Here is a 22461-nt window from a genome sequence, read left to right as displayed (position 1 = left end):
AATGTCATGATGGCATATTGTTTTAGTGTAATTTACACAGCAAAAATGAAAGAGCACTCAAAACTGCAGCTAAACGTGCAGTATCCAAATGTGAAATGTTACACGTTGATTTGATAAGTAGATTGGTCAAATACAATTTTAAATTTATATTAAAAGGATAACGTTTGCAGATGGTTTTTATTTCACTTAAGTGGCAGCACACGTGCAGTGTGGCTTGCCGCAGGAGGTGAACAGCTTACTGTTTTATTGATATAATGTGTCAGGATGTTTATTATATTTTTTTTTTTTGAGGGGTCACCGTCTAGGGCCCCACGCAGACTAAGGCCGGATCTGTGTGGGAGACTTGTCTGCAGCAAGAAGACATTGTTCTCAAGGACAAAGAAACATTTAATAACATTTTGCGGTCGTTTTTTTCTCCTTTAAAAATTTGGGTCAGAGTGGTTTGGTAGGTGAAATGAGACTGTTGATCAATGAGGCCTCTTACAAATTGGCCTCTCTTAACTGGGTAAAAAAATGGGTCATGTTATTATTATTATTATTATTATTATTATTATTATTATTATTATTATTATTAATAACCCAAACTGAATCCAGTTTTTAGAGCTCTACCTTGATTCATGCCTGGGGTGTAAAAGGTGTTCGTGAAAAAAAAAGAAAAAAAAGAAAAGAAAAACAAGACCAAAGAACCTGAGGAACAGGTTTGGGAATGAGCTCACGGTTTCAGATCCTGCACACACCTGCATCCTGTGGAGGAGCACACATGGTTCTCAAGTGCACTGCTCTGTCTCACACTCTCTCAGCACACAGAGGGAGTAGCCATTATACTGGAGAGAATGTCTCAAGCACTCACCAAAGGATGGAGTTGAGGGAGATATGGAGAGCGGCGCTCTATACCATTTTCATGTTGTTGGTGTTTGGTTCAGAATTACTGACAGGTAGGCTTCATTATTTATTTTACTAGTCGTAGTAATCATAGTAGTATTGTGGGGGTAGTAATATTACTAGTAGAAGTAGTGGTCGTAGTAAATGTTCACATCTTTATAAACCATCGGACATTAACCTGTTATTTACAGTAGTTTGATAACTATTAAGATGTATCCTTTAATATATTATCAGTAGAACTCAACACTATTGAAGGATCTAAAAGATTGAGTAGTAATTCTAGTTTTACTATAAGAAAGTCTGAGTGAACTTTTTGAAGTTTTGGAATATAATAAGACTGTAGTTAAACAGCTGTAGTTAATAAACACAAACGTCTTCACTGACTTCAAGATTTTTAATTATTTAGATTTATTAGGGGGAAGGAAGGAATCATTGAATTCAAGAAAATGCTGCAAACCAGTTGTTTACAACTAATTCTAATAACTATACTGACATTTACTGTACACACAGGAGGCTGTAACTGATCATTCACTTGAGTTTGCTCTCCTGGGTTATATGGCACCAGCAACCCTAAAAAATATGTTGTATTGTGTATAGCTGGGTGTACATTATTATATGATTATTTTATGAAGCTATTCGTTATTTTCAGACTTGTGTTTCTTCTTCATTATTGATTGTATACCAAACTGCATCCTCTGCTTCACCATGGAAACACAAAATCAAACAAAGAAATATTGTATCATCAGAAAGTATTCAATTGGACAGGTAGAGACCGGGATTATTGATCATTTTAGCACTGATGGTTTCTGGTAATGTGCAGCTGAATCCTGGACCAGAAGTTGTATTACAGACACGAAAATCCTAGCAAATTCTGCAGGTAGACGGACTAGGATTTCTGCATATGTTTGGGTATTAACAGCTGCCCCTGATGTAATGGAGTCTGAAACATTCATACCAGATAATACAGTATCTATTAACGATTCCAATCTGACTCGGTCAGATCGTCACTCTAGTGGTGGAGGCATAGATACAAGTTCCAAGTCACCGGATTGACGTCTAAATCCATTCCGAAACTATTTCAGCTGTTGGCATTGCAATTAGTGCTTTCCTATTCTGTATCCTTAACAGTTGTTGGATTCTATAGACATCCATCAGCTAACAAGGATACTGTCTAATATTTTAACTAAATTCTATAAAACTGAGGAGATTTAAACTTGAAAATCAGACCAGTTTAAAGAGGTTTGTGAATCATTAGATTGAGTTCAATTTTTAAATCACCCACAAATTCTACACTTACTGATGTAATGCTAACCAATACCCCACTGAAATAACTTTCAGTTGGAATCATTCCACAGGATACCAGTGATCACTGTGCTGTCGCTTGTATTAGGAATACAAAAATAATTCGATATCCACCCTGATTTGTTTTTAAACAAGATGAGTGATTTGTAGGACAAGCATTTCTCTGTGATATTAATGTGGTAAAGATCTCATTAATTCCAGCTGTCGAAGACGCTTGGTCTGTTTTTTGTCTGTTGTTGATAAACATCCCCAGTGAAACAACATAGAACAAAACCCAAGATTTAAGCAGGAATGGGCTGACTTGATTTTACAAAGAAATTAATTATGGGCTCAGGCCCGCGCAACACAGTTTCCAGAAAAGTGGCTAGCTTTCGTAGCTTAAAGAAATAAATGTATTTCTTTAATCAGACCATTAAAATCGGACTTTTCCTTTAAATTAACCACAGTAAACTTGAAAACTCCAACTAAGTTTTGGAAAACTATAAAAATACTAAATAGAAATGGTATATTATCAGCTTTGCCAAAACAAATTCAGTTTGAAGAAAACATAACTAGACGAAGTTCAATATATAAATTCAATATTGAATTTCATTTGCAAAGGCAGGGTTTACATTTGAAACAAATGTAAATCTAACTTTTTCATGCAATAATTCTATCTCATTTGATTCCTTGAGTTATTGAGTGCAATGCGCTTAGAGGTCAAGAGAGCAATGAATCTGCAGTGCCAGATGTTCTCCTTACTTGCTAAACCTTTCTTGTTTATTTTAATGCATTCTTTTTTACTAATGAAATACCTCAACTGTGGAAATCCACATTGCTGAAGGGTAGAGACCATTCTTATTTGAATAACTATAGACTAATTTCCAATGTGTCTGTTCTTGCCCTTGAGTCACTAGTTAATGCAGTCTGGGTTTCGATCTCATCATTTAACAGCAGCAGCAATCCTAAAAGTTATGGATGACATTACCAAGGCCTAGGATCATGAGCTTTTATAGCTTCGGTAGATGCTTTAATAATTATTTTATAAATCAAAGCCAAAGTGTAAAAGCAGATGAATTCATTTCAGAGAGTACTACATTAAAAAAGGAGTTCCTCATGGATATATACCCAGACCAATGCTGTCCCAGACAAACTTGTCTCAGAAAAAAAAAGAATGTTTTATTTTTACAAAAAGAATAAATCTCTTGACATGTCAAATTTGAAACTGAAAACTGTGGAAGGTTCTTGCATTGAACTAGTAAATAGTACAAATACTTGGGAGTGTGGTTAGATAGGAATTAGAATTTTACACATATATGTCTTGACATGTTCTCAAAAAACTAAAATTGAAATGGGTTATTTTAGACTCGATTAGACTCGATTCTGTTTTTCTCCACAAACTAGAAAGCAACTGATCTTGAGTACATTTTTGCCTCTGATTGACTGGTGACATTATTCATAGAATATCTACAGTAATACCACAGTCTTAAGCAAACTGGATCCTCTGTTCCATTCTATATTGAGGTTTATAACCAACCTGAGCTATTCTGTTCTTCATTGTGATTTATATAGATTGGCTGGTCTGACTTTATCTTTGCAAATACTGAGACACGACACATTCTTTATAAGGTTATCCTTGGCAAAGGAACCCAAATTACCTGAATTGACTCCAGTAGTATTTACAATCTTAGATCTCATACTGTTCTGAGGTTTGCAGTTTTAAAGTTCTTATGGAATTTGAAAAAATGGTATTCAGTTGTCTTGCTCTGTGGTCTTGGAGTAGTATTTTGACACCTTATTAAAGGAGTTTAAACAAAAATGTAAATCTGTGTACCTGAGACATGGTGTTGTTTTGGCCGATGTTCCTATATTGTTTTCTGTAATTTCAATAACTTGTTTATCTCAGCCACATGCCCTTTATCCTCCAAAAGCCAAGCGATTTTAATATTCTGATTCTCAAATTTTACGTGTAGTTTTCTGTGAACCCCCCCCCCCCCCCCCCCCATGTGTTACTTTATATGCTCTTAAGTAATAACTATATTTAAGTCAAATTTACAAGAAACTAAGGAGCATATCTTCAAAGCCTTTACCTCAGTTTTAGATTAACTCCTGCAGAATGTGATCTAGAACCAAACTACTAAGTAACACACTTCAAGGTCCTTTAAGCACATGGGAAATTGTCTCGTTTCAAACAAGGACTAACGTAAAATCTTAGTCAAGTCATTGTCTGAAATGTTTTGTAATTTAAAAGTTATTAATAATTTTCTATACTATGAATAACTATTTCTAAAGGTGGAAAAAAGGTTGGATGGTGGCTTGGTTTCTCTTTACATTAGAAGGCATGCAGTCCAAAATTTGTTTGGGTTGATATTCATAAGGTTACAGGTGTTTATGAATGTATATAACAGCAGAATCTTTACATTTGAACTTCTGTACTTCCATATTAATGTACTTAGTAAAAGAGGAACTGGAGAGTAACAAATTGCAGGCAGTTTAATGCTGTGTAATTCCATTGAGGGATTCCATTGAGAAATACAAAAACAAGAACTTCAATTGGAACTGCCATCAGATTATCTTTAATTTATAAACTTTTGATTCTGTGCATTTAAAAAAACAACTTTGTTCTATTTTAAAGAGTGCAGTGCTGGCTCCAGGTATCAGTGCCGGTGTGGTTCGTGTAGTAGAGAGCTCACTAGAGACATGCATTTCACTTTAAACGGTGTTCAGAATGTATTATATACTACAAATTAATGTTGCCATCTTACATTATAACACTTCCCTGTCTGCGTGTTTTAGAAACAAATGCAATTCGGTCCTGGTGCAAGCACATGGAAAGACATGGAAATGTAACCAATAAGTTACAGGAACTCGGAAACAACAAGGGCCATGCTAATAACAGAAGAATTGTTTTTTATAAGAGCACACAAACGAAAATACAAGTGGTAAAAAAACAATTGCTGACATAAACATCACAAAGCCTGCTAAAAAACAACTTGAGACACATATCGTTGCATGAAAATATGACCCATATATTACTGTAGTTGTTGTTTTATAAAAGGGATCTGAATAATTCCAATAGTATGTTTACTAACCCAACAGGGGGAGTTCAGAAATATATTTTGGGAGTAGATCAGTAAAGAGAAGTACCTATAACCTGTTCATATAAATCACCAGTACGATGTAATAATCGGCACCCTGTACACTAGACCTGTTTCACATTTGCATGAGCCAAAGCACTTGAACTGACATAGCAGGGTAAATTCCATATCGGTTATTAACCAAATATCTTGAGGATCTCACCAGCACAATGCAACCCTGTAAAGCAGTTGTGCAGCATACCATTTTAAAATACAGAGGCTTGCACACGTGTCAAAAGCAGTTATTGTCCGTTACGCTTCAGGTGAAATGCTCAGTAGAACAACAACAACATTTGGGAACTTGGCAATCCTTTGACTTTAAAGAGCATGTGTTGCACTTTCATTTTCTTCATTTTAGGATCTTTGTAGTCAAGCTGAGCGGTTCATTACTCAAATATTTTTTGGTTTTGTCTTAGTTGCCTGCCGTAGATATCTGTAGCCATGGGTAGATCACGGTCAGGTGTTATTTTTTTTTTTTACAGAAATAGGGGGGTCACATACACCCACTGTCATGCCTGTTTCACTGTCATGCCACTGTTGTGCTTATTAGAAATCACAAGGGGCTCTATTCTCAAACGGTTGAATTTTTAGGAGAATTGGCTCTCCGGGAGAATATGGAATTCAAATCTAGAAATGCTCAATCAATTCTTAAGGCAGTATTAATTTATTCTCTGTTCGCAAAGTGGCGTGAGAATCACTTTTTACTCGAACTAATTCAAATTTTGCAATTAACATAAATTATGACAGGTGATCAGTGTTTCTTCCTATAAATTCCCTGGTCACATTTATTTTTGTTCTCCTGTGAAAACATGGCTGAATTGAATGGATGTCTGAAAAGCACAGCACTTTCTAGCAATACTGCAGATATGCAGCCGAAAGTGGTCAATAGGAGAAAGAAGTGACCGCATTTTAAACCTGTTCACCAAAGGTCCCCATCCAATTTGACAGAGCATGAGCAATTTTGCAAAGAAGAATGGACAAAAATTGAAGTGTCCAGATGTGCAAAGCTGGTAGAGACTCATGGCTGTAATTGCTGCCAAAGGTGCCTCTACCAAATATTGACTCAAGGGGGTGAATACTTATGCAATCAATTATTTTCTGTTTTATATTTGTAATTAATTTAGAATAATTTGTAGATTTTATTTTTCACTTTGACATTATGGACTTTTTTTTGTGTTGATCAGTGGCAAAGACTCCTAATTAAATCCATTTTGATTCCATGTTGTAACACAATTTAATGTGGAAAAGTCCAAGGGGGGTGAATACTTTTGAAAGCCATTGTAGTAGAGCTTGTCCTGCAAAAAAACAGAAAAAAGTGCACTGTTTCTAAGCAGTCCAAAAGATAAAAAGAAAATATGGGATACCATAGCCACTTCTGTAAACAACTTGGGCTATGCCAAAAGAAATGCATCAGATGTTCAAAAGTGCTTTTATGATATTCACAAACCAGTTAAAAAAAAGGCTCATCAATTAAGACAAAGCCAACGTAAGAGGGTAGGGGGTATCCCACAGACCCTATTGAATACAGAGGAAGAACATATCCTATCAACATTTGACAACCGAGCTCTAGAAGGTTTACCAGGTGAATTATAAACATAGGTGGTGCTTGAACCAGGTATTTTTCTATTTGTTTATTTAAATACACAGTGCATCAGATAATGATGCAGTGGAAAGCATTGCAAATGAGGAAGCATAAGTTTCTTCAGCTTGTGAAGATACCCAAAGGGATAGTACAAAACGAATGCATGCAGCTGGTACCTGTTACAAAGCTGTGTCTGGTCTTGCTGCTTGTCCTCCTGCAGTTTGGCAGCCCCAAATGTTTCTGCTACTCAATCTGTTGTCCCTGAACAAGTAATTAAGTCTTAAAGGTACTGCCGGTTTGCTGGCAGCCAATAACACACAAGTGAAGGATGAGATATCTGCTATGCGTAAAGTTAGCTGAATTTGACAAAGACATCCGTTCAGAGCTGAGTACCTTCAGCGTTTTTTGTAAATTTACTGAATTCTATATGGCTAATAATAACAGAGAGGAAAGGGCATGGAAAGTCCTTTGAAGAGTCAGAGTTCTGAAGGCTTTTCCAAACAGCTCCAAAGTAGCACCAAAATTGCTGGAAGAAGTATCACTACAACAGACATTGCAGCCACAAGCGGTGTAGTCAGCTTGAGTCTCCTCTCGAAAGATGTGCCCCAAGATTCTGTAAGAAGTAGTTCAACAAGAGTTTCAGCTGGCACAAAAGCCTAAATTGGACTAGTACAAATACATAGGCTTCCTAATCCCTACCCCCCCCCCACCCTTTGTGTGTGTGTGTGTGTGTATGTGTGTACGGAATCATTGTGCACTGAATACTATTACAATGCAATCTCAATAAACATTTTGAAATCAAAGTGCAATTCATATTCCAAATAACACTCACATGTGAAAAAGTTCTTTGTAGTTGCAATCCTAACCTCAATCCTAACATGCCACAGATATGCGGGCAATCTTCTCTGGGGTATGTTGCAGCACACCACCTGATCTATCAAGACACCTAAACCTCATTTTTAGAAGGCCAAAGGTCCTTTCAATTATACTTCTCATGACCTTATGTGCAATATTATAGTTTTCCTCTGCTTGAGTGGAGGGATTCAATATTGATGTAAAGGATAGCCAGCATCCCCTGGAAAACTAATTTTGGGAGGATAAAATATTAACTAAACAGGAATGCATTGAAGTTACCAAAGCAAAAAATGATATCACAAATACAGGAAGAACTACAAAAAATATTTGTAATCATTATTTTTTTTTTTTTACAGTTGTATTCAAGGCTAGCCAACGTTGAAATCATAGGTGCGGTGGATGGGTTGGTAGATTTCAACTTCTCAGCGTCAAGTTGGGGATGTCACTCATGTTCAACCAATCACATGCCTTTCTCTTTCCTTTAGAATTTTTAGAAGTAAAATACAATTTACCGTTTATTATTTTAAATAAATGATACTTATATAGATGCAGCGGAACATGTCTAAAGAACTAATAATTAAGTATGTACGGTACCATAAATAAACAGATAAATAATCAAAATGAAAACTAACAACTCAGGAATTTAAACCGTGTTTGATTTGTGTCTCAGCAGCCTACGAACAGTGTTTACTGAAAGCGGGGTGGTTAAATTGAACGGGTCAGTTCAACAAAGTCAGAGCGAATGTCAGTGATTTTACCATGAAAATGAATGGTGGCATTTGCTGTCAATCACCAATTCTTTTTATTATATATATATATATATATATATATATATATATATATATATATATATATATATATATATATATATATATATAGCGATCTCGGTTCCCGCAGGCAGGTGCATCACACAGGGCGAGGCAATCCACTCACAGGCGGAGGGCGGGCATGAACCTGGGACCTCTGTACAAACCATTACGTCACCTATCAGCCCTGCAGCTGCCTTCCACCGTGCACGTATATAGTGTCTGTCGGAATGGTATGCCCGGTGTGAATCGGCCTTTATCTCCTCCAGGACGCTGAAATGACCCAGTGGCATAGAAATCCAAAGCCTTTTTGTTATTAGAAGTAACCATACCAGATTATTATTATTATTATTATTATTATTATTTATTATTATTATTATTATTATTATTATTATTATTAGTAGTAGTAGTAGTAGTAGTCATAGTAGTGTTGTTGTCGTTATAAGATAATTCGGTAACATTGTTAATGATGTTTGAGTTGCAGGTCACTCTTTAAAACTATTCCCATTCAGAATACTAACAGTAACTTTTTAGATTTTGGAATGCCTCTAATTTAGGGTTATAGAAGACCTCCATTTCAGTGAACACCGTTCAGAAGCCTTTATATAAATCGGGAGAAATAATTGAACACCTCCTGACCAGATGAATACACTCAACTAAAATTAGGAGATAAAAATGAAATTTGGACGATGAGAATCGCATTCGAGATATCTATTTGGGCGCATTCTCCTAGTGGAATTTAAAATGGAAACCGGAGAATCCTTGTAGGAATGACCTTGAATACAAAAATTCACCTTCTTGAGAATCGCAAATAGGAGAATAGATTTCAAAATCGCATGATTTCTCTTCGAGTGTCCCTCTCGATCGTTTGAGAACAGAGTCCATGATGCAGATCTCATACTGTGGACACAGAACTTCCAAAGCTTGTATTGAAGAAGCAGAAACAATAAAAGTATGTGGGTTTACTTTAATGGAAGCTCAGCAACAACAAAGAACATTACCTTCCGTTCTGATTGCCATTCCTGTAGTTATACACTAATCACCATGGTATATAATTAACAGTGCCATCTACTGTGGCTACCACCAAGGCAAAAAACCAAAAAATGAAAATGGATGTTTAATTGCAATTCCTCAGTCCAGCCCTCATTGTTGTGATGGGTAAGAAGTTAATCTATGTTGTGTTTTTGTACATAATTTGCCATTTCAGAGTCGTTTTGTCCTTTTCACAAAGTCAATTTAAAGTTCTTTCACCCAGTCAGTAAGAGACACCTCACAAACATATTAACTTTTCAAATAAACATTGTGCTTCCTCTCTTCTTTATTTTATTTTTTTTACTTTTCATCTCTTTTTCATACCTATATATTAATAAAACAAAATAAGTGTACACCAGGTATTCTGGTGATTCCAGCTTTGCTGTCATGGTTTATAAAGATCACTGGAACTGCTTGACAAAATGACACCCTTGTGAACAAAAGGGAATACTCAAGTAGCAGTGCCTGGTTACACTCGTCCAGCCCCAGGAAATACAAGTTCAAGGCTGGTTAGTCATTCCCAAGGTGACCAGGTGATGCTTTAAATATTAAAATGTACTAAATAGGTTCCTTTATCTGTGTGCTTTAATAATGGGGCTGTAGCTCTAAGGTATACAGTGTTTGCATGGTTTATGTTAGATTTATGTTAGATTTGTAATGCTATATATAATATATTTATATTAATAAATGAATGGCTCTCTGTGCTCCAATTGGCTGAAATGATCTTGAGTGTTGTACAAAGTTTGCCACACACTACACCTTCTGCTACTGTTATTGTTATCACTGTCATAACACGCTGTCGCTATGCTATTCATTTGACTTGTCTATTCATATTATTGTATGTTTTTTTTAATGTTACTTCTCTGATTTAGGTTCATTTTAGGAAAGTGAAAACAATAGTAACCGTTTAAACAATGATGGAAGTTACAAAAACAGCAGCACGTTTTTGGCACAGTTCTTACAATAGCGAGTTCTGCTTTTTGTATTGACAATGGGAACTGTTCTCCACAGACTCAGTGGCAATGCCATGCAAATGAGCATTCTCTCAAAGCAAGCATTCCGCTACAGACACACAGGTCCTCTAAGGCCCTGTCCACACCACATAACCAATCCAGAGAGCCATACTCAAAACCATTCTAGTTAATCCAGCTCATTGTCCACACTGAAGTACCGTTTCATGTTTGGTCGGGCTTAATGCGTCCACACAAACCAAAATCCAAAAGTCCAACCAAAATTGTTTGGTTACAGTTCCTAACAGTGCAATGAACAGTGAAGATTAATGTGATAGTATCCCACCATGCACTGTGTTTTATTTTAAAATACTGTGTTTTGCTTCATAGTAATAAAGGTACATATTGCTAAAAATAAATAAAAGAAGCATTCTGGTGAAAGCAAATGTGAACACACACAAGTAGGGCTTGAAGTTTTTGGGTTTTATTTTTAATCAGGTGACATCCCTTAGACAAATCGAGCTGATTCTGTTTTCATAATTAAACACAGAACAATAGTTGTTAACTACAAAACAATCTTTTTTTTTTTTTTATTTCATATCTTGCCTGCATCTAATTCTGGTCCCCTTAATTTTATTTCAAACTGAGCTGACAAATTACATGAATTGTTCATCCCCGATCCTACTTTTAACTCTCATTTCATTTTTGCAGTCGCCTAATTTTAAGTTATGCTTTTGTTATTTTCCCCACTAGTTTAACAGAGATGTCCTGACAGATTTTTTTTAAGCATAAAAATGAATACCCATTGTGGAGTGTACACAGATAGCTAGTCCTTCAGGCTGAAGTTCAGGCACTCTTATTTCGCCAAACATACTACAAAGTATTTTGGGATATTGAAGGATACACATTACAGCCAGCGTTCACATGTCTGATAAACCGTACTACCTGATGCGATATAATTAGAACTGGACTCGAGACGACTTCCTGAGGAGATCTTGAGTCTGTTTCTCCAGTACAGTATTAAATGCTGTATAGTGTGAATGCAAACCCACATTTAGCACTTTTAAGCCGGTTTAAAGGCAACTAATGTTAGTGTGGACAGGACCTAAGATCCACACAGTAACCACCCTCAGTTAGGAGGTTCTCTGTGTCTCTCCTGACATGCTAATGAGTAAATAGCTACACAGTGCATTTTCTTACTTTTTTTAGTTTTTTACTTTCCCTTATATTTGTATGACGTAATTTTTCTTAAGGGTTTTTATTCCAGTTAAATGTAGTTAATTAGGTTAATTCACTGTTAACCCACTGAAAGTCCTGCATTTTTCTGTATAAGGGCCCTTCACTTATTTACTGTTTTTAATATTTCATGTTTTTTTATTGTGTGCTAAATAAAGAAGGTGTACTGTATTCAATTCCTGTGGTTTTCTTATTTTTTTGATAAATCTGTGTTAAGGTGCAATTCTGAGTTGCTCTTCAGTTCTCGTTGCCATAGACATAATATGTAATTGAAGGCTTGATCAGCCAAAGTGTCTTTATATTAGTAAGAATCGTCTCCACCTAGTAACTGAACTAAACTGCATCCAAAGTGGCAGATTGCTAGAGGAGACACAATAGCTGATGCACATGGAGGCACTTCACCCTAATGACAGTTATATGGTAGATGACTCTCATATTTTGCCCATCCCCTGTAGGAGAATACAGGTGTGTCAATTCAACAAAAATGATTTAGAATGAAGTGTTTCATTTACTACATTGTAGGTGAAATCTAACAAAGTATGTTAAGGTAATAAAAACAGGCATGCCTGGAGACAAGCATAAATACATCATCCAGTTGTGCCAGAACTTACTGAGCTTCTTCTGCAGCACAATTTCGATAATGTTACCTAATGTCAGGCACCTTCAGTTAATGTTTGTTTTTTTTTCATGCAAATCCCAGGTTTTGAGAACCTGCCTGCTCCCCAGAACGTCCTCCTGTCCTCTATAGACATGATCCACCTGCTGAGGTGGAGCCCCGTCCTCGTGTCTGGAGGCAGCGTGAGATACACCGTGGAGTTCCAGGGGTGAGTTCATACAGAGCATGCAGCGCTGAACAACAAATGCATTGTCTTTGCAGTATCCCGTGATGTCCATATTGCAGCAATATATTTTTCAGCATCATCCCCGTTGTTCTGATATTTTTATTCACACATCATGGCTCATAAGTCCGTTTCTTAACTGTTTCTCGGAACGTTCAGTCTGGATATACTACAATATTTACAAGAACATTCCACTAGAGCTCTCCAAATTGTCATGAGCATTTTTTTTTTTTTCAGAAATCAAAAACGTTTACTAAATAGTTAGACATTTCATTTAAGGGTTTGTATACAGTAAGCTTTTTCTTAAATGTTTACAATTAGGATGGCAACGGTTACAAGTTTCCAAAACTACAAGCACAACTATGACTTTTGCATAAAATTCCAAACCGAGCAAAACCAACAAAAGAGAAAACCAAACCGAAACCGACATTTTTTTAAGCATGAAAACATGTCAGCACTATCAGCACTGTGCTAGCAGCTTGTCGGGAGCTCCCCCCTTAATAACTCTAACATTGTAATCCAATTGAAAAGCTGTGAGGTGATTGACCTGGCAGCAGCCTCATGCTGGTGTCCACACTAGCAGGCGTATGCAAACACTCTGCCTGCATACCCTAACCTAAACCATTTTAAAATGCAACCCAATAAGTGAAAAGCTGGCTCTGGGTATTTTTGAGTTTAAAAAAAAAAAAAAAAAAAAAAAAGTTGTTTGAGTCTGTCTCATGTGTAAAATTACTCTGTGCAAACCTAATAAACAAAATGAAATAATAATGCTAAATTGACTAAAACAGCCAAATGCAAAACTATTGGAATGTTAGTTAAGACCCTGAAGCATTGTGAAACTGGTTTTATTAAGAGAGCTTCAAGTTCAAGTTCTCATCAGCTTGTAGATCGGGTTTCCTGCCTTATTGTGGGCGTTAGCTTCATGCTGACCTTTACCTCGTTTGAACATGACTTAACCGCTGAAGAGGAATGACAACATTCTAAAATGCATCACTAATTTACACTTGTCATTCAGTTCATTCTGCAATTCTACCCTACTGCAAAAACTGCAAGAAAATTAATAAAAAACAAAACCAATCTTACCCGATTTGCTCCCCTCTTCAGAATTGTATTTGATGTTTGTGATCGGGGTAAATAGCTTTGAGAATATGGCCTATTTTCTTTCTCCTGGCGAACATGTCCGAGTAAAAAGTTGAGAAATGTTTTCCCGTTTGACTTGCGACCCATGACGTGTGAATAAAAAAAAACCCAAAACAATCGGGAAACCACAGGATACTTTGCAAACAGATACTATCATTTTGCTTATCACACAAAGTTGATGTTCCCACAAACAAGCGCACCATTTTCTGAGCTTGTAAAATACACATATTATTTGTCCACTTAGCTTTTCCTTTGATTTTAAAAAATGCTTTCAAAGGATGTAATAGAGATAAACAAAAATAAAAATAACTTTAGTCAATAATGTGTGTGTGTGTGTGTGTGTGTGTGTGTGCGCGTATGGATATACACCAGTAAGTGTGTTGGAAAACAAACAGGAGGTATTTATAGGCTTTTGATGCCATGGTAACCACACATTTTCTTCTCTTTAAGTGTAATGTCTTCTGTGATGTCATTCATTATATAGCTAATGGTGTTACGATATTCTGTTCCTTTCTGTTTAAATCGCATCATGGTATCTGGTCTATTCATTGATTTTCTTTTATTGTTCTATACTGTACATTATTTAATTACATTTTTTCTAAAACCACAAACTGCATAACTATTGGTTCATTTACATTTGTATTTCTTATATTTGATAGGTGGTTCTGTATGCTTTTATTTAATGAACTTGTCTTTCCTAAATGTTATTTAATTAATTTTTTTTTGTTGTTTTTACAAAATATATCATATACAAGGTTGCTATCCTTGCATGACGGATTTTTTAAGACTGAATATTTATTTTCTTTATTTGTGATTTCACTTTTATCTTCACCAGTATATTTCCACACTGTACATTTGCTTTTACAGGTTGCAATGTCCCTTAATGTATGTATGATCCCTTTATGTTTACTGTGGACTAAAATGGCAGCTAAAGTTGCATCCCTTCTAAAAGCTACGATCGGCGTTGTTGGAAATTTTTTTCATTTTTTCTTAATTATGAAGTATATGTAAATGCTTTCAAACTATTTTTGAAATATTACCCAACAATGTAGAATATGTCATTAATATATTATTAATTTGTTCTTCATATCCTCTTTTCTTAGATGTATTCTTTAATTCCTTTCTCTGTTTTATTAGGGCTGATTAAAAATGTTAATTGGTTAATTTATGGGCATTAGTTGATTAACTGGTAGATTAATCAGTAGTAATGTGCACACATTTTTAATAAAGGTAAAGATCTTATAGCGGCTTCTCCTGCATAGTAATACTAAAAAATCAATAGAATCTTAAAAAAAAAAAAGCCTGATGGGAATTTGGTCTTTTTAAATGCATTTTTATTGTATTAAATGTATCACATTTTACAGAAAAATGTTGAGTTTACCAGTAATAGCAAAATATTATGCACAAGAACTGAGAATGGATTTTCTTTTGCATTTCATGCAAACATAACTTTGAACAACCTTATGAACAACTTTTTTTTTTTTAAAGCATAGGATGGGGTTATACACAATATAAGATTTGTATTTTGACAGATCCTTAATGGTGACTGGTAGATTTCTCATGTGATTTATAAGTTTGCGGGTCAGTCTGTATTAATCTGTTCTTTCTTTGAAGTCATCTGTATCTCGTTGTGGAAATTACAGCAGTACAGAGCTTTGTGACCGACCCCTCTAAATGGCATGGGACTGGGGGTAAAGGCACAGTGGCTGTATAACACCTGTATTGTGTCTGTGTTCAGGGAGCATGAGCGGGAATACAGGAATGGATTGTGGCAGGAGGTGTTGGAGTGTCTGGATATCGTCCACCCTGTCTGTAACGTGACTGCTGACATCTCCTCGAATGTCGACTACGACCTCAGAGTCAGGGCCACCCAGGAGGGGCGAGTCTCACCATGGGCTTCCATCAAGAACATGTTTAACAGACAAGACAGTGGGTTATTTGTTATAAATGTTTCACATCAACAAACCGCCAAGGCAGTTAATATATACTTCTCTAGCTGTGTCTCTCTACAAAATGACACTTCTGAAGCTTAGACATACTGTGTGTATAAACTCTGGCCTACCAGACAATGGGCTGTCCTAATTTGGGGATTTGTTTCTGGAATGGAAGGGCTCTTGCAGTCCATTCCAGATCTTCAAGATCTCCAAGATCAAACACATACAAGTCTGTGAAACAATAATGTGAGGTATTAGCGCTGAATTGTTTAGATCAATTTCAAACCCAAAGACACCTCTATTTATTAGGCAATGCAGAGTGCTGGAAAACAAATGTGGACCTGGACCAAACTGCACTCACCAGCACAGACCTGCTAATCCTGAGGTGTTTTTTTTTTTTTTTTTTTTTAATGAACTGGAGAAAGCAAACTGCTTATATACATTCATAGGACATACAATAACCCATAGCAGTAACAATGCAATGATCAAGCAAGACATTTAAGACTATAATGCTAGTTTAACGCAAGAACTACAGTATACCAGGAAAAGAAAAGATGTAATGCATGCCAGGGTCAAGGATCGTGAATGACGTTTGAAAAAAATATGAATTGAGTACTTTTATTTAAAACATTTTTATAATAAATGAACAGAGGACCCCAGACGATTGTCTGTTTTAAGAAACAGAATATATAAAATTGCATATGGGTAAAAAAAATATTACCACAATACTCTATGTCTCTCGTTGGTTTAATGTTGACTGTTAATGATTATTCCACAAAACCAAGTCCATAGATTATGTGATAAAATATTCAGAGCCATATAATGTTGTATTTGTATTTGCCTGCTTGTTCAGGCTCCAGCTCCTTGTCTGAAATGTGTTTTGGTTCTGTTGCAGCTGTCTTGACTGTACCAGGCTTCAATGTGACTGCCAGAAAGGAATCCCTACAAGTTGACTTTACAGAAAAGCCCAAATCCATTGTTTTTGTCCTCAAGTACTGGCCAAAGGGTGCGGAACACCAGGTACTGTACATCTCCTCAAAGTTGGTTTTCACTTCCAGGAATACAGGGAAGAACTTAATATATAGTGTGGTGGATGGGTAAATAAACTTTACCCAAAAACAAGGTCTACAAATTAACAGTATACAAAAAACACCAAAACCCATCACTTTCCTGAGCTAATACAGATCTTACATATCAAGTTTCATCACTAATTATAGATGCATCCGGGTAAGTGATAATAACTGCACAAAACAGTCCACTTTTCTTTAATATATATTTCATATGCATATGGTTGCCATATGGTTGTTGTAAGCGGGTTCGTTTTAGGCTTTGTGGGGAAGTGTACAAAAAGACAGTTCAGCCAGTATCAAACAAGAAACAATAATCATTTATTGACTGGATCAAGTTGTATCAAATTCAAAGGAAAATAATTAACAGTTGTGCTATTGTCTTAACACCTTTCTCTGCAAGGCAAGGGTAACAAATAAAATATAGCACTAGTACTTTATGGCATGCCATCTACATTACTGGACGATAATTTATTAATGTCCTAATGTGTGATCAACCTTTATCCACTTCTAGATTTTATAAGAGCATTTTACAGGAATGCCCCTGGATTTCAACAAGCACTTATTATTAGGGCTAATCCAGCAATATCCAGAGAGGTGTTGGGTGCAATCCAGGGTGATTCCTCAGTGCTGTAAAATGCTCCAATAAAATTCAGCTGATAAAATGTATCCTGGCAGGTTGATCAAATCGACCCCTAAGCCATTTGGTTGAGTTTCTTCTGAATATACTTGTATTGTGACTGTGGCGGGACTGTGTTTGAATGCAGGCGGTCCAGGTGACCTCAGAGCAGAACCCCTTTGTCCTGGTTCGTATTGAGGAGGGGGTCACATACTGCTTCCAGGCCTGGACCTACGTGGAGGTCATTCATAAAAGCAGCAACGTCAGTGAGCTCCAGTGTGTCTCCATTCCCAGTGAGTATTGCAGGGACAGGTCACGGCATCTTACACATTTTCAAGATGCAAATAATTATATTGTAATTCTCTATAAAGCAATGTTGTTCTGGAATGGCACTTTGAATAACTATTAATTGAATTACATAATGGGATGAACTCAACGTGACAAATCAGTATAATATTAGTATCTGTTGATCCCTTACTTGGAAAGCACTGCTTAACCAAAGAGAATATTTATTAATAATAATAATTAAGCAATAGAACCAGAAGGAGAGGGCTTTACCGTCTGGTAACGTTACTGTTATAAACAGAGAAAGAAACATATTCAGGATGACCTTCAGTGATATTACTTACTGTTTGGCTCTAGTTTTGTCAGATTAACAGGTGGTGGTCTCCTTTACAAAAACAGTACTAACATGTTTTCAATGAATACAAGTCTCCCACACAGACTGGTAAATGGACCAGGTCCAGAGTACAGGAAGTCATGTGACAGATAGATGGTTATTATAAGACATAGTTTCTGTATTTTATTTTGGTGAAACATGTTAGTTTTGTTGCAGTTTGTATCCCCCAGCATAGTTAGTCCTTGCATTCTTTCGAAACCCAATAACAACCTTAAATGGGACGATTCATCTTCAAACCAAGACAGCCATAGTGTGGAGGTCAACAGCCATCCGTTGGTCTACCCCACTGTGATGAAAAAGGGCATTCCTTTACACAATACCAGGGGCATTTTTAGTAGAATGCATTTCCACATGAGGATACAGTGGCTGTAAGTCATTGTCATTTACATCTTCATGTGATGGCTGTAGTGTTGTATTCACAGCCTCTGCCTCTCTCTCTCCTTAGGCACCTTGCCCTCCTGGGTGGCCCCCACTGCAGTCACTGCATCCTTGATTGCCGTCATTGTGGTGTCTATAATCTTGCTGGTCGCCCTGCAGAAGCATTTGCACTTAATGAAGTATTTCTGCTGTCCCAAGGAGATGTTACCAGACTCACTGGTGAGTTTGGAAGCTGAATAAAATGACATCTCACGTACATTATGTAAGAGGAGAAGAAAAATGGCACGGCATGTATATAATTTGTCCATTCAAAAAATAAGAACTGGTTTGAGGTACAGAGGATGGGGGCATTTGTTATTCTAACTCAGACCACTTACCAAATACCTTGGTATCCTTGATAGATATTAATCTGCTGTGTATGTCTATGCAAATGATTTTAATGAGTAAGACATACATCAGTACCTCAGAATACATCTATTTACCAGCAATGACTAGATGGGATATTTGTTTTTACCCAAAAAAATCACCAATTTTCTTCAGTACAGCAAGCATTCAGAGTAGAGTCAAATGGGCAACAAATGTCACAAACATCAGCATCACAAACCAGTGACTGCAGGCTGGCAGAACTCGATCTTAACATGCATTGATGGTGGAAGTTACCAATGGTAAAGAGATCAATGCAGTGACGCAAGAGGCTGGTTTTAAATCATGGACAGGAGAAAAAAAAAACATGTCCAAGAAATATTGGAGTTTGGGGAATTCATTCATGAATAGCCATTTAACAAATGTGATCTGTATAGGTGATTGTAGATGGAACTGGCTGCAGCCCTAGTTTGATACTGGTAGAAGATAGGATTGTGTTGTGAAATGGGGCACACTCTTCAGAAAGTTCTATTAGGGGTAAAAATCTGCAGTCTCCAGCAAGACCCATAGATCGAGGCACTTCAGAGACTGCTGATTATAAAAACCACCAGATATTGGTGCAATCTGAGAGGGAAGCATGTGCCTAAAAGATAATTAATCCCAGAGTCCCATCTTGAAGAAAGTGCTTCCTACTGAATCAAGTCTCCACTAAACTTTAAAATGTGTCATCTGCTCCTAGTCTGTGTACATATCTTTAGTTACTCTAAAGATGAATCACTGTCATGTTTCTCCTGGATTGTAGGATGTAGATGGCTACAGAGTGAAGCTGTATGGTGAGAAGACCAACAGTGAAACCTGGGACACCGTTTTGATCCTGCCTGAAATAACACTGAACTCAGGAGACTGAAAGAAGCTTGAAGGACCTGGTCCCTCGCAGGAAGCTGTTACCTGGTCGACAGCAATGGAGACTTAAGTCCTTAATTTATTCAGATCCACAACATCGCAGGACAGGCTTTACACACAAACTAGATCGTCTCCTGCAAAGGATGTAAATACAAATCTACTTTATTTTCATTTTGGTTTTATTTATTGTTTTTCAGTTTTTTTTAGTGTATAAGAAAATGAAGAGACACATGTTAAAAATTCCTGTTTGTTACCAAACAAGTTTGTTAAAGTGGCCCAGCTAGCATCTTTCCATGACTTTTGCAGTGATGTTTAATGCTGGTCTTGTTTTATCTTTTGAGGTTGACAGCAGTCTCACATTTTGGAAGTACAAATTCTCAATTATTGCAGTTTTTTGCAGTAAATTCAAAACTGATGTATATAAGCGTTTTTTTTTTTTTTTTCTTATGAGATCACAGAATTAGGTTTTCTTCAGGAGCACTAGTAGTCAATTTTTATCTTCTTGGAAAAATGTGCAAGCAAAATTTGATCGAATTTAATAAAAAGTAATTCCAAAACCAAGATACAGTCTATAGTAACTTTAAAAGCAAGTGACTTATTTGGTCATAACTCATTGTTTTAGAATATAAATGAGAAGGGTGAATCCTGGGGTCATACGGGACATTGACATATTTGTATTAATCTCACCACCTCAAAAACGTAAACCTTATTGCTATCTTATATAACAATATAATACACTTGAGATAGTGGCAAACATTTGCTAACCATAGCCCTACAGTATGTTGCACACTTCAAAAACAAAACAGGACACAATATCAAAATTGTCCAACCTGGAACCAGTTAGGTTCTTTTTTTCTGAACATTTTCTTTTTGTAATTCATCTTTTATATAAGTGTATTTCATTTTTACAGTTAACACTTTGTGTGTGTTGAATTAAATGACCACATGAAGTTGTTACTGGGTCATTACAAGACTTTACATCAATCCAGTATTTGAATATTTGGGTATAATTCATTATGTTAAATGTTATTTTTTTTGTGTGAAAACATAACCAAAGACTTATGGTGTAAAGAGATTTGACCGTGGTGCCTTAGACCGCTAGGCCTCCCACATTTCAGTTTTATTTTAAATCTGAAACTAAGGAGGTATTTAAGTATGTCAGATGCACAAATTGCACACCTTAAAACATGAATAATGTAAAGGTAAATAAATAAATAAAAATCAATTCATAGCTGTCATTTGAACCTTTATTTCTATGAGTTGTCTTATATTAGTGAGAACATCCAAGAAACTTTCTCATTTAATACACTGTCTTTATGTCAGTGCTGCTCATACTGTAATCTCAAGAATCCTGAAAATGGTTTTGTGAAAAAGGACCAACCCATTGCGCAAAGCTACTGGTAGCTATTTATAAAACTGTGAAAATAAACACCCAATATACAGGGTGCCACGACACACAAAAACAAATAAATTCAGTAAGGGCAGGCCAGGACATGCTGAGTCATTTGAAGCAGGTCTTGTTTTGTCCATATCCCTGTCATTATAAAAAGGGAAAGGGGTCCTAGAGTAGGTCACCTGGAGTAGAAGAAAAAGTAAACAAAACAGACAACTGACAAGATTTACATAAACAAACGGAAAAGGAAAAAAGACCATAGGGCAATGAAAACAACAACTCTCAACTGCCAAGAAACAAATAACATGTACAAACTTCAATCAATAACTGACCACTAAAAACACAAACGGCAGCAGGAAACAAACACCACTACACAACCACATGTTAAAAGAAGGAAACAATATGTGAAAATCTGGATGAGGCTGCATTGATCGTCCTGTCCGCAGGTCAGCATTCCCACAGCCATCAAAAGCACAACCACAGGATTCTGTTAGACAGGTAAGTTCAACTGCCAAACCACCAACTGTGTTTACATTATTCATAAGAATAATGCACAGCTCAATAGACTGGGAAATCAGTAGCCATCAAAGTTGAACAATATAATTGTGAGCACTAGGAGTTTAGAGTCACTCCAGTCTATCTGGACTTAACAAGGCCATGATTTCTAACAAGACATATTTACATTAGTACTGTACACAACCAAAACACTACAAGAAATAAAGGGAGCAACAATCAGTAGCACAACTAATAACTGATAGCCCATCTGGAATTTACAAAACACCACCACTATACCAGAAAATATTTGTTGCTTAAGATCTTCCCAAATCTACAATTCTGTCCTCATCTTTTTCTCCTTTCTGTTTCTACCTTTTGCTTATACGGTCTATGAAATGCTGTGTTTTTCATGCCTATGTGATGTGCGTTAACTAGCCATTTATACATCTGCAAGGTTTATGACTTGTTTGTGGATAACAACACACACACACTTGTTCTTACTAGAACTATTGAGATCATTCACAGTCACAGTCCACAACACTCAGTGACAGAAGCATGTGAATCTAAACACAATGTCTTTCTGTTTATCTTTCACTGACTAGGAGGCTACTTCAGAAATAATAATTAAAAAAAAAAAAAAAAAAAAACGGCACAACTTACCTTTTGCCGAATCTACCTTTGAGGAATGGAAACAAACCGGTAAGCCAACAACCTTTATATGTCAAAGAGCAAATACTATAGCTTAAAACAACACTTTCAGTTTTTACTTTCCCTCATCTTTTTTTATGATATTTGCATTCATTCTGAGCCCCCAACCCCAAATGAACTGGAAATTGCTTTGAACTCTTTTGAAAATACCACCAAATAAGAGCTGCAACTTCTGTCTGCTG

General features: G+C 36.3%; 1 protein-coding gene across 1 annotated transcript; it reads left to right on the top strand.

The window, feature by feature from the left end:
- The first annotated feature begins 751 nt into the window (after window positions 1-751).
- crfb16 (cytokine receptor family member B16) lies at window positions 752-20858 on the top strand. Its single transcript, XM_041263798.1, has 7 exons — window positions 752-935; window positions 12462-12585; window positions 15479-15669; window positions 16570-16694; window positions 17509-17653; window positions 18485-18636; window positions 19583-20858. Exons 1-7 carry the CDS (start codon window positions 761-763, stop codon window positions 19685-19687), a joined length of 1017 nt encoding a protein of 338 aa, XP_041119732.1. The 5' UTR covers window positions 752-760; the 3' UTR covers window positions 19688-20858.
- The last annotated feature ends 1603 nt before the right edge of the window (window positions 20859-22461 follow it).

The sequence above is a fragment of the Polyodon spathula genome, chromosome 11 (assembly GCF_017654505.1).
Source record: "Polyodon spathula isolate WHYD16114869_AA chromosome 11, ASM1765450v1, whole genome shotgun sequence".
In the NCBI taxonomy this organism is placed as follows: domain Eukaryota; kingdom Metazoa; phylum Chordata; class Actinopteri; order Acipenseriformes; family Polyodontidae; genus Polyodon; species Polyodon spathula.
The sequence above is the reverse complement of the archived record's forward strand: the minus strand, read 5'-3'. Positions and strand labels throughout refer to the sequence as shown.

Excerpts from the sequence above, each read along its gene's own strand:
- crfb16 (XM_041263798.1), top strand. The coding sequence starts at position 761 with ATGGTTCTCAAGTGCACTGCTCTGTCTCACACTCTCTCAGCACACAGA. Across the intron at positions 936-12,461 it reads TGGTTCAGAATTACTGACAG|GTTTTGAGAACCTGCCTGCT; the intron begins GTAGGCTTCATT and ends TGCAAATCCCAG. Across the intron at positions 16,695-17,508 it reads CAAAGGGTGCGGAACACCAG|GCGGTCCAGGTGACCTCAGA; the intron begins GTACTGTACATC and ends GTTTGAATGCAG.